At 36.7% G+C, this 12,408-nt stretch overlaps 1 protein-coding gene across 7 annotated transcripts in view; it reads left to right on the top strand.

The window, feature by feature from the left end:
* Positions 1 to 12,408, top strand: part of DZANK1 (double zinc ribbon and ankyrin repeat domains 1) — a 93,461-nt gene that overhangs the window by 21,922 nt on the left and 59,131 nt on the right. For all 7 annotated transcript variants that reach the window (XM_058563277.1, XM_058563281.1, XM_058563282.1 and 4 more), the window contains one exon: positions 1,903 to 1,988. In XM_058563277.1, the coding sequence (XP_058419260.1) occupies positions 1,903 to 1,988 (86 nt within the window). The remainder of the gene's footprint in view (positions 1 to 1,902; positions 1,989 to 12,408) is intronic.

The following is a 12,408-nucleotide window of genomic DNA, read 5'->3' as shown; positions in this document are numbered from 1 at the left end:
AGTGTGGGCCAATATGTATAGGCCAAATGAAACTCAGTGGCAGGCCGGATTTGGGCAGTAGACCACCCCTTTGCGACTTCTGGTCTAGGCCATATTGGATCTGACCCAGAAGCAACTAAAAACCTCTGACTGCTCTTCATTGCCTGCAGCATAAAGTCTGGAGTCCTAAGCTCAGCCCACAGGCATTGTGGTAGATAGGGTGTGTACTGGGGTCAGATGTGTGATAGTAGACATATTGTTGACTTGACCTCAGGTGAGTGACTGCGACTTTCTGAGCCTCACCATCCTCATCTCAAAAATGAGGATTATATGTGCCTCTTGATATGCTGCACTGAGATGGACACAATATCATTTCTCTGGTATTTGTGCCGAAATATGTGACTGAATCCAGTCATGAGGAAACATCAGACAAAACCAAATTGAAGGAGAGTCTACAAATTAATTGACCTTGCTACTCCTCAAAAATGTCAAGATCATGAAAGATAAAGACAGACTGAGAAACTATTCCAGATTAAAGGAGACAACTAAATGAAAAGTGTGATACTAGACTGGATCCTAGACCAGGAAAAAAATACAGCGTGAAGGACATCATTGGCACAATTAACAAAATTTGAATAAAGATCTGTGGGTTAGATAATAGTTTTGTATCACTGTTAGTTTTCCTGGTTTTGAGAATTGCACTGTTGGGTAAGAGGACATCCTTGTTCTTAGGAAATGCACACTGCAGTATTTAGAGACAGAGGGGCATCATGACTGCAGCTTATTCTCATGTGATTGAGAGAGAGAGAATGAAAGCTTTTGGGGCAAAATGTTAATGTGAACAATTGCTTGAGCTCCATATATAGGAGTAATTTGTACTATCCTTGCAACTTTTCTGTAAATTTGAAATTATATCAAAAGAAAATGTTACAAAAATAAAATGGGGATAATATTACCTACCTCGTCAGGTCATTGTGAAGTGTCAAGGAGATAATGGCTACAAAATGCCAGGCGCATTTTAGTACTGTCAGACCCTCCATAAGTGTTAGCTTCTCCTCCTCCTGTTCCTTCTCCACCCTTCCTTTCTGTCCCATTCTCCTGCCACTCGGACTGCTAGACCATGTCAAACCACCCAAGTCCCGAGACAGGCCATGCACTGTCCTGCCTCTGTGTCTTTGCACATGAGTTTCCTCTACTAGGAATTCCCTTTGTCCTTCTGTCCACTGGACAAGCTTTTCCTTACTCTCCCAAGCCCGACTCAGATGTTACTGCCCTGGGGAGCCCTTCTCCCCTGGAGCAAGTGCATGTGATTATTCCCTCCTCTGGGTTCCCATGGGACCTGACACAATTGTGTTACCGCCCCTACCCACTGTGTTTCAGTGTTGTGCGTGTACACCAGTTCAGCTCCTTGAGGGCAGGGACCATGTGGTATTTAGCTTTGTCCCCCTCCCTGCGTCAAACACCGTGCCTGGTGCAAAGCTGGTGGTCAAATGAAAATATGTCAGTGAGTTAAGTGTCTCTGGATAAATAGATATTGCTGTGTTTGTTCTTTCAGGGGAGTCTTTTTGAGTTTCCTGGGGATGTAATCTTTGAGAAAAATGGATACTAACTTAAGTTTTTGAATTCTAAAATCTGGCCTGTCTGATGGTAAATTCAGATATGTTTTCTTATAAACTCTTGTTTTTAATAAAATACACATATCTGATTATGAATAGCACTTTAATTTTTTAATGTTGGTAGTGGGGTAATAACTAATTACTTAACGACTTTCCCCATCATGGTTTTTAAAGGATGAATTCTGGATAATAAAACAAAACATTAAAAGATGAATTCTGGGTAAGACAAAACATTAAGATGAATTTTTAATGAAATTTTACTGTCCCATAGCTTTTGCCATGATTTTATATATATTCTTAATTTTAGTTCCCTGGTTTTGCAAACATAACTGGCCAGAAGAGTTTGACAAGCACAGAGATCATGCGAATTCAAAGGGAGACAGACTTTCTCAAGTAAGTATCACATTCTCTGTACTATTTCTTAAATCCTGCTAACACTTTGTGACCAAAAAGAATTTAAGGATGGGGCATAACAATGGTTTTGCCCACTCCTAGCTGTTTTTTACTAAACTTTTACAGATTTTACAGGTATAATTTTCATACAATAAACTGCACCTGTTTAAAGAGTACAGTTGACATATGTCTGTAACCTTGAAACTATCACCACGTTCAAGAAAATGAACAAATCCATCACCTCCACAAGTTTCCTACACTGTACCATTTTGAAATCCCTTCCATCTGCCCCTCCCCATCTCCAGGCAACTATTGATCTGCTTCTTGTCACTATAGCTTACTTTGCACCTGATTCCATACATAAATGGCATAATTCAGTATGTACTGTTTTTTGCCAGGCTTCTTTCTTTCTTTTTTTTTTGGTGGCTTGATGAGTGGTGCGTAGGTGGCTTGATGGCTTGTTGAGCGGTGTGTATGTCTGTGCCTGGGATCCGAACCCACGAACCCTGGGCCACTGAAGCGGAGCGAGCGAACTTTACCACTATGCCACCAGGCCAGCCCCTGCCAGGCTTCTTTCACTCCTCCTAATTATTTTGAGATTCATGCATGTTGCATGTATCAGATGTTTATTTTTTTTTATTACTGAATAGAATTCCATTGTATGGATGCATCACAATTTGTTTATCCAGTCACCTATTGATGGACATCTGAGTTGTTTCCAGGTTTTGGCTATTACAGGTAAAGTTCTTATGAACATTTGTTCACAGTGTTGTACACATTTGTACACAGTTGTGGTATGCACATATACTTTCATTTCCCTTAGGTAAATAGGAGTGGAATGCCTGGGTCATATGATTGGTGTATGTTTAACTTTTTTAAGAGACTGCCAAACTGTTTTCCAACGAGGTTGTATCATTTTATATTCCCACCAGCAGTGTATGAGAGTTACAGTTCTTCCACATCCTCACCAACACTTTTATTTTTATTTTATTTTATTTTATTTTTTTTATGTTTAGATTTTTTATTTCTTTTTTTTTTTTTTAATTTTCTTTTTTTGATTTTTTTTTTTTATTGATATTTTAATGGTTTCTAACATTGTGAAATTTTGGGTTGTACATTTTTGTTTGTCCATCACCCCATATATGACTCCCTTCACCCCTTGTGCCCACCCCCAACCCCCACTTCCCGGGTAACCACAGTCCAGTTTTCTCTGTCCATGTGTTGGTTTATATTCCACATATGAGTGAGATCATACAGTGTTTGTCTTTCTCTTTCTGGCTTATTTCACTTAACATAATACGCTCCAGGCCCATCCATGTTGTTGCAAATGGGACGATTTTGTCTTTTTTTATGGCTGAGTAGTATTCCATTGTATATATATACCACATTTTCTTAATCCAATCGTCAGTCGAGGGACACTTAGGTTGCTTCCACTTCTTGGCTATGGTGAATAATGCTGCAATGAACATAGGGGTGCATAAGCCTCTTTGGATCCAACACTTTTATTTTTATTTTTGGCCATTCTAGTGAGATGGCTGTTGTGGTTTTAATTTGCATTTCTTTAGTGACTAAGATTTTGAGCATCTTTAAATGTGCTTGTTTGCCATCCACACATCTTGTTTGGGAAAATGTTCAAACTTTTTGCCCTTTTTAAAAATTGGGTTCTGTATCTTGTTATAGAGTTATACATATTCTCTTTTGTTAGATATATGCTTGCAAATATTTTCTCCTAGTCTTTAGCTTTTCGTTTCTTATCAAAGTGTTTTTTTGAAGAGCTAAAGTTTTTACTTTTGATGAAATCTGATGTATTTTTCTTTTATACTTCATGCTTATTTTGACATATTTAAGAAATCTTTTCCAAACCCAAGACATATCCCACTCACTAAGATTTTTCTCCTACGTTTTTTTCTAGAAGTTTTGTCTCTTACATTTAGGTCTATAATTCATATTTAGTCAACTTGTCAACATCTACAAAATGTCTGCTAGAGCTTTGATTTGGATTGCATGAGTCTGTGTATTAATTTAGGGCAATTTGACCTATTAACAATATTGAGTCTTTATACTCCAGGGAAATGATGTATCTCATCATTTGTTTAGATCTTCCTTAATTTCTTTCAGCAATGTTGTGTAGTTTTCAGTGCACAGGTTTTACATATCTTTTGTCAAATTTATCACTAAATATTTCATGTTTTTCTGATGCTGTCATAAATGGTATTCTTTTAAAATTTAAACTTCTGATTATTTGTTGCTAGAATATAAAATACAATTGATTTTTGTGTAGTGGTCTTATATCCTGGAACCTAACTGAACTCACTTATTCTTTTACCTTTTTTGGTAGGTTCCATGGAATTGCCAATGTAGATAGTCAGGTGACCTGCAAATAGACAGTTTTACTTCCTCATTTCCTGTATGAATCCCTTTTCTTTCTTTTTCTTGACTTGTTGCATTGGCCAAAACTTCCAGTGAATTTGGAATAGACGTGGTGAAAGTGGACATCCTTGCCTTATTCCTGAACCTAGGGAGAAAGCATTCCATTTCTCAATGTTAAATATGATATTACTATAGATATTGTGTTGACCTTTCAGATTGGGGAAATTTTCTCCTATTCCTAGTTTGCTGAGGGTTTTTTTTTTTTTAATCAGGACTAGATGTTGGATTTTGTCCAAAGCATTTTTTCCATCTATTAAAATGATCATATGCCTTTTCTTTTTCTGTTCATATGGTGAATTACAATGATTGATTTTCCAGTTTTGAATCAACCATGCATTTCCGAGATAAATCCCACCTGAAGTATTATCTATTTTATATAATGTTTAATTTGATTTGCTAAAATGTAAAGAATTTTTTGCATGTATGTGCATGAGGGATATTGGTTTGTAGTTTTCTTGTGTTCTGATGTCTTTGGTTTAGTATCAGGATAATTCTGGCCTCATAAAATGAGTTGGGAAGTATTCTCTTTTCTTCAGTTTTCTGAAAGAGTTTCTGTAGAATTGATATTATTTCTTCATTATATGTTTGGTAGAGTTCACCAGTGAAGGCACTGGGGTCCAGAGCTTTCTTTTAAGAAAGATTTTAAACTACACATTCAATTTCTTTAATAGATATAAGTCCATTCGGGTTTATCTATTTCTTTTTGAGTGAAACTTGTTTCATTTGCTCTTCTTTTCCTAATTTCTTTAATGTGCAAGAGAAAGTCATTTCTTTGAAGGCTTTCTTCAGTTCTAATATAGCCATTTAGAACTCTAATATGTAGGCATTTCCTCCTGAGTACTGCTTTGGCTGCAGCCCCCCAATTTTCATATGTTATGCTTTCTATTTAGTTCAGTTTAAACTGTTTCTAACCACCATTGTTATTTCTTTTTTGACCCGTGGGTTATTTGGAAGTGTTTTGTTAAATTTCCAAATGTTTGGAGATTTTCTTTATATCTTCTGGCATTTATTTCAAATTTAATCTCTTTTTGGTCAGAGAACCTATATTGTATGATTTGATTGGTAAATGTTCCATGTGCTCTTGGAGAGAAGGGTGTTTTGCTCGAGTGAGTGTTCTATAAATGTCAGTGAGGTTAAGTTGGTTGATAGTATTATTTAATACTGATTTTCTGTCTATTGTTTAATCAATTATTGAGAAAGTTATGTTGAAATCTCTGACTATAGTTATGAATTTGTCTACTTATCTTTGCATTTCTGTTGGTTTTTGCTTCATGTACTTTGAAACTCCTTTATTAAGTGCATAAACTTTGTGGATTCTTATGTCCTCTTCCTAAATCAACTCCTTTATCATTATGAAATACCCTTCTTTAACTCTGGCAGTATTCTTTCCTCTAGAAATCTATTTCATCTGATATTACTGTAGCCACTTCTGCTTTCTTTTGATGTGTTTGCATGGTATATCTTTTTTCACTCTTAACCTATTAGTGTTTCTCTATTTAAAGTTGGCTTCTTTTCAACATCATATAGTTGGGTCTTGCTTTTTAAAAAACTCTGACAATCTCTGCATTTTAATTGGTGTGTTGAGAGTATTTATATTTATTCTGATTATTGATATGTTTGAATTTAAATCAACCATTGTGCTATTTGTTTTTCTGTTTTGTCTTATCTATTTTTTGTTGCCCTTTTCTTTTTTTCTGCCTTTTTTGGATTAATTGGGTATGTTTTATGATTCCATTTTATTTTATATCCTTTGTTGGCTTATTAGCTATAACTTTTTTTTTAGTGGTTGCTTTAGAGTTTATAGTATACATTTTTAACTTATCACAGTCTATCTTCAAGTAATATTATACCACTTACATAAATAGCATAAGAACCTTATGACAGTATACTTCCAGTAACTGTGTAACAATAGCCTTTGTGCTATTGTGATCATTCATTTTACTTCTACAAATATTATGAACCCCACAATACATTATTATTTTGATAGAATCAATTATTTTTTGAGGTTCTTTATACTTTTATTGTGGTAAAATATATGTAAATAAAATTCACCATTTTAACAATTTTTATGTATACAATTCAGTGGCATTAAGTACATTCACAGTGTTGTGCAACCATCACTACTGTCCATTTCCAGAACTTTTTCATCTTTCTGAATAGAACTCAGTTCCCATTAAACAATAATTCCCCGTTACCCAATCCCTCCAGCCCCTGGTAACCTCTGTTCTCTTTTCTGTTCCTATGAATTTGCTTATTCTAGTTGCCTCATGTAAATGGAATCAGACAATATTTGTCCTTTTGTGTCTGGCTTAGTTCACTTAGCATAATGTTTTCAAGGTTCCTCCATGTGGTAGCATATATCAGAATTTCATTCCATATTAAAGATGAATAATATTCCATTGTATATATACCATGTACATATGTATGTATGTATGTATATACATTTATGTATGTATACCTGTATATGTATACCACATTTTGTTGATCCATTCATCTGTTGATGGACATTTGAGTATTTGGCTATTGTGAATAATGCTCCTATGTGAATAATGCTGCTATGAACATTGGTGTTCAAATATCTGTTTGAGTCCCTGCTTTCAATTCTTTTGGATGTTTACCTAGGACTAGAATTTCTAGATTATATGGTAATTCTGTTCTAAATTTTTGAGGAACTGACTGTTTTCCACAGAAGCTGCATCATTTTACTTTCCCATCAGAAATGCACAAGGGTTTCAGTTTTTCCATATCCTGGCAAACACTTGTTATTTACTGTTTTTCTAGTAATAGTCATCCTAATAGGTGAAAAGTAGTATTTCATTGTGGTTTTGATTTTCATTTCCCTAATGGCAAGTGTGGTTTTGATTTTCATTTCCCTAATGGCAAGTGATGTTGAGCATCTTTTCATGTACTTTTTGGTCATTTGTTTGTCTTCTTTGAAGAAATGTCTGTTCAAATCCTTTGCCAATTTTTGACTTGAGTTTTTTTGTTGTTGTTGTTAAGTTGTAGGAGTTCTTTATATATTCTGGATATTAATCCCTTATCAGGTATATGATGTGCACATATTTTCTCCCATTTGTAGGTTGTCTTTTCACTCTCTTGATGGTATCCTTTTATATGCAAAATTTTAAAATTTTGACCAAATCCACTTTATCTATTTTTTAATTTTTTGCCTGTGCTTTTGGTATCATATCCAAGAAATCATTGCCAAATCCAGTGTCATGTAGCTTTTCCCTTATGTATTCTTCTAAGAAATTTATAGATTTGCCTCTTACCTTTAGGTCTTTAATCAATTTTGAGTTAACTTTTGTATATGGTGTAAGATAGGGGTTCAATTTCATTCTTTTACATGTGGATATCCAGTTTTCCAAGCATCATTGTTGAAAAGACTGTCCTTTCCTCATTGAATGATCTTGGCACCCTTGTCAAACATCATTTTGCCATATATGCGAGGGTTTATTTCTGGGCTCTCTATTCTATTCCATTGGTCTGTGTGTCTGTCCTTATGCCAGTCCAACATGGCTTTTGTTACTTAGTTTTGTAGTAAGTTTTGAAATCAAGAGTCCTTCAACTCTGTTCTTCTTTTTCAAGACTATTTTGGCAATTTGGGGTCCCTTGAGATTCCATATGAATTTTAGGATGGATTTTTCTTTCTGCAAAAATTGTTGTTAGGATTTTTATAGAGATTTCATTGAATCTGTAGATCACTTTGGGTAGTATTTTCATTTTAACAATATTCTCTTCCAATCCATGAGCACAGAATGTCTTTCCTTTTATTTATGTCGTCTTTAATTCCTTCAGCAAAGCTTTCTAGTTTTCATTGTACATGTCTTTCACCTCCTTGGTTAAATTTGTACCTAAATTATTCCCTGGTTAAAAATATTCCTATTTATGTTTTATGATGCTATCATAAATGGAATTGTTTTCTTAATTTCCTTTTCAAATTGTTTGTGAGAAGACAACTGATTTTTGTGTTGAATTTTTATCCTACCACTTTGCTGAATTCATTTATTAACTCTAACAGTTTTTTTCTGTTAGGTCTTTAGGATTTTCTACATATGAGATCAATATCATCTGTGAACAGAAATAATTTTACTTCTTCCTTTCCAATTTGGATGCCTTTTATTTCTTTTCTTGCCTAATTGCTTTGACTAGAACTTCCAATCCTGTGTTGAATAAGAGTGATGAAAATGGATATCCTTGTTGCGTTCTTGATCTTAGGGGAAAAGCTTTCAACCTTCTACCATTGAGTATGATGTTAGCTGTGGGTTTTTCATATGTGGTCTTTATCATGTTGAGAATATTTCCTTTTATTCCTACTTTATTGAGTGTTTTTATCATGAAGGAAGGTTGAATTTTATCAATGTTTTTTATGCATCAATTGAGATGATCATGTGGGCTTTTTCCTTCATTCTACTAATCTGTTGTATTACATTGATTTTTGTGTTTTGAACCATACTTGCAGAATGGGAATAAATCCCACTTCGTCATAGTTTATAATCACTTTAATATGCTACAATCAATTATTTTCAAAGAGATTTTAAAAATAAGAAAAAAGATTTTTATGCTTGTTGACATGTTTACTATTTCCAGTGTTATTCTTTCTTTTTTGTAGATCCAGGTTCCTATCTGGTATTTTCCTTGTGCCTGAAGATCTTCCCTTAACATTTCTTGTAGTGAAAATCTGCTAGTGATGAATTCTTTCAGCTTTTGTATGTCTGAAAAAGTCTTTCCTTTCTCTTCATTTTGCTGAGTATAGAATTCTAGGTTGATGGGGGTTTTTTCTTTCATTAAAGATATTGCTCTACTATGTTCTGGCTTGCGTTGTTTCTGATGAGAGTCTATTGTCATTCTTATCTTTGTTCTTTTGTACATAATGTGTCTTCTTTTTCCTGTGGCTACTTTTTAAGACTTTCTCTTTATTATTGGTTTTAGGCAGTTTGCTTATGATCTGCCCTGGTGTAGTTTTCTTCATATTTCTTGTGCTTAGAGATCATTGAGCTTCTTGGTTCTGTGGGTTCATAGTTTTCATCAAAAATTTTTGTTCATTTTTAAGAAATATTTTTCTGTTCTCTTTTCTCTCTCCTCTCCCTCAGCAACTCTCTATGTATATGAGGCTGCATGATGTTGTCCCAGAGCTTACTGATAGTCTGTTCACTGTTTTTGTCTGTTTTCTCTGTGTCATTCTGAGTAGCTTCTATTATTATACTTCAAAGTCATTAATCTTTTGGTCTGCCATATCTAATCTGTTGTTAATGCCATACAGTGTATTTTTCATTTCAGCCATTGTTTTTTTAATCTGTACAGCTTTGATTTGGATCTTTTTTATATCCTCCCTGTCTCTCCTGAGCATGCTTATACTTTCCTCCTTCTTGAATATATGGGATATAGTTATAATAACTATTTTAATGTCCTTGTCAACTAATTCTATCACCTGGGACATTTCTGAGTCTGTTTTTATTGGTTTATTTTTCTTCTGATTATGAGTTATAATTTTCTGTTTCTTTGCCTGCCTGGTAATTTTTTATTGACTGCTAGGCATTATGAATTTTATCCTGTTGGGTCTTGGGTACTTTTGTATTCCCGTAATGATTCTTGCACTTTGTTCCAGAACAAAGTTACTTGGAAGTTACTTGTAAACAGTTTGATTCTTTCAGTGTTCCTTTTAAGCTTTTTTAGATGGCACAAGAGCAGCGTTCAGTCTAGTGCTACTTTTTCCTTACTACTAAAAAAGTTACTCTGCTGAGTACTTCCCCAATGCTCCGTTACGTATAAAGTTTTTACACTTTGGCTCATGTGAACATGAATTTCCCAGACCTGTGTGAGCCCTGGGTATGGTTTCCTCTCTACCCTTTTGGTGCTTTTTTTCCTCTGGCCTTGAGTAGTTTTTTCACACACGTGTACATCATGTTGAAGACTTGAGGGTGACCCTCTGCAAGTTTCTGAAGCTCTGTTCAGCTCTTCTTTGGTATTCTTCCCTCAAAACTCTAGCTGCCTTGACCTCCTCAGACTCCTAGCTCTATGTCCTCAATTCAGGGGTTCTCCTCTCTATACCTTGAGACCTCTCTTCTGGCAATAAGCTGGAACAATCATATGGTTCGTGTTGGTTATTTCCTCTTTATCATTGTTCACTGTCCTGCCCTGCCACTTATCCAATGTCTGAAAACTATTGTTTTATATATTTCTTTGTGTGTTTTTGTTGTTGTTGTTTTTGTTATTGTTTCAGGTGAGAGAGTAAATGTGGCCCCTTTCACTTATCTTACCTGGAAGTAAAAGTCCCTCAAGCTGCTTTGAATCCCCCAAAAAGACTTGCTTCAAACCACTTTACCGGGCCGGCCCCGTGGCTTAGCGGTTAAATGCGCACACTCCACTGCTGGCGGCCCCGGTTTGGATCCCGGGCGCGCACCGAGGCACCGCTTCTCCGGCCATGCTGAGGCCGTGTCCCACATACAGCAACTAGAAGGACGTGTAGCTATGACATACAACTATCTACTGGGGCTTTAGGGGAAAAAATAAAAAAAAAAAAAAAAAAAAAAAAAAAACCACTTCACCTACTGTTTTCCATAAGTTGAATACCTCTACCCCTTCTCTCTCTGGCAAACTCTTATTCATCCTTTAGTATTCAGCTTAAATGTCATGTCTTTTCTGAAGTTTACCTATCCTTTGCCTTCCTTTGATGTTCATAGCACATTTTGAAAACCTCTGTCTTAATGTTTATCATGGTGTATTGCAAGATGTTTTTCTCCCATTGATCTGAGCTCTTCCAGGGTTGGTACCAAGTCTCTTTTCATCCTCTAATGTCCTCAGAGCTGACACTTAGTAGATTCTCAGGGGTTTGTTGAATGAGTGAAAAGATAAGAGCAATGAGATATTCAGGTTACTCCGTGGACTGTTGAGCAACACTTCATGTTCTTTGGGGATAGGAAAGAGGAGTCTTGTTGCCCTGGTGGGCCAAGCAAGGCAGGAGACATGCTGAAATCTTGGTAACATGGTACAGTGAGGAGTGACTAAATGGAATAAAGAGTGTGGGAAGTGGACTCAACTGCAAAGGCTGGCGATTGTTGAGACGCCATGGTAGAAACTCTTTAATCCAGTGGACAGTATCCAAACATCATAGATGCTGAGGAGCAGTTCAGATAGATAGATCATAGGATCAGGGACCCAACCTGCTTGGAAAGGCATGACAGTCGCAATGTTTTTCACAGGGAAGCCCAGTTCCAAGAATCCTTTCACTTTGGCTGATATCCCGAACCCAGGTAGGTGGGTGAGGGCTAAATGATGGGATCTAGCTGCTCAAGAAATGGGGCCAGATGTTGCTGGGGCAGGGCCTTGGGACTCTAACCAGGTGAGTGAAGACAAAGGCAGGGCTTGACTGATAGTGACCTTCCAGAGTGCCAGGGAAGAAGACCTGTCACTCAGACTGGGATCAGTGATCAGGTAGGAAGTCAGAAGTATGCCCTGTTGACATTACTGCAATTCCCAGGGCTCAGCCTCATGCATGCCAAATCCAGTGTGATGGGACAAGCCAGAGCCCCACTAAGAAGTGGGATCAAGGCTGCTGATAAATGTCTGCCGCAGTCAGGAAGTGAGATGGACCTGGCCTACAGGTAAAGGGCACCAGTGGTTCCAGCGCTATGGCCACTTTGTAATAAAATGACTAGAGAAGCAGCTCCTATGTTGAACTTGTTCCATAGCCTTTGAGAGTCGTCTGCTTTTTTTTTTTGTTTTGTATTTTATTTTTTTGTGAGGAAGATCAGCCCTGGGCTAACATCTGATGCCAATCCTCCTCTTTCTTTCTTTTTTTTTGTTTTGCTGAGGAAGATTGTTCCTGAGCTAACATCCGTGCCCATCTTCCTCCACTCTACATGGGATGCCGCCACAGCATGGCTCGACAAGCAGTGCGCCGGTGCGCACCCGGGTTCCGGGCTGGCAAACCCCGGGCTGCCGCAGCGGAGCACGCGCACCTAACCGCTTGTGCCACTGGGCCGGCCCC

This window comes from Diceros bicornis, chromosome 19 (genome assembly GCF_020826845.1).
Source record: "Diceros bicornis minor isolate mBicDic1 chromosome 19, mDicBic1.mat.cur, whole genome shotgun sequence".
In the NCBI taxonomy this organism is placed as follows: Eukaryota; Metazoa; Chordata; class Mammalia; order Perissodactyla; family Rhinocerotidae; genus Diceros; species Diceros bicornis.
Note: the sequence above shows the minus strand (reverse complement) of the source record. Positions and strands in the feature narration are given on the sequence as shown.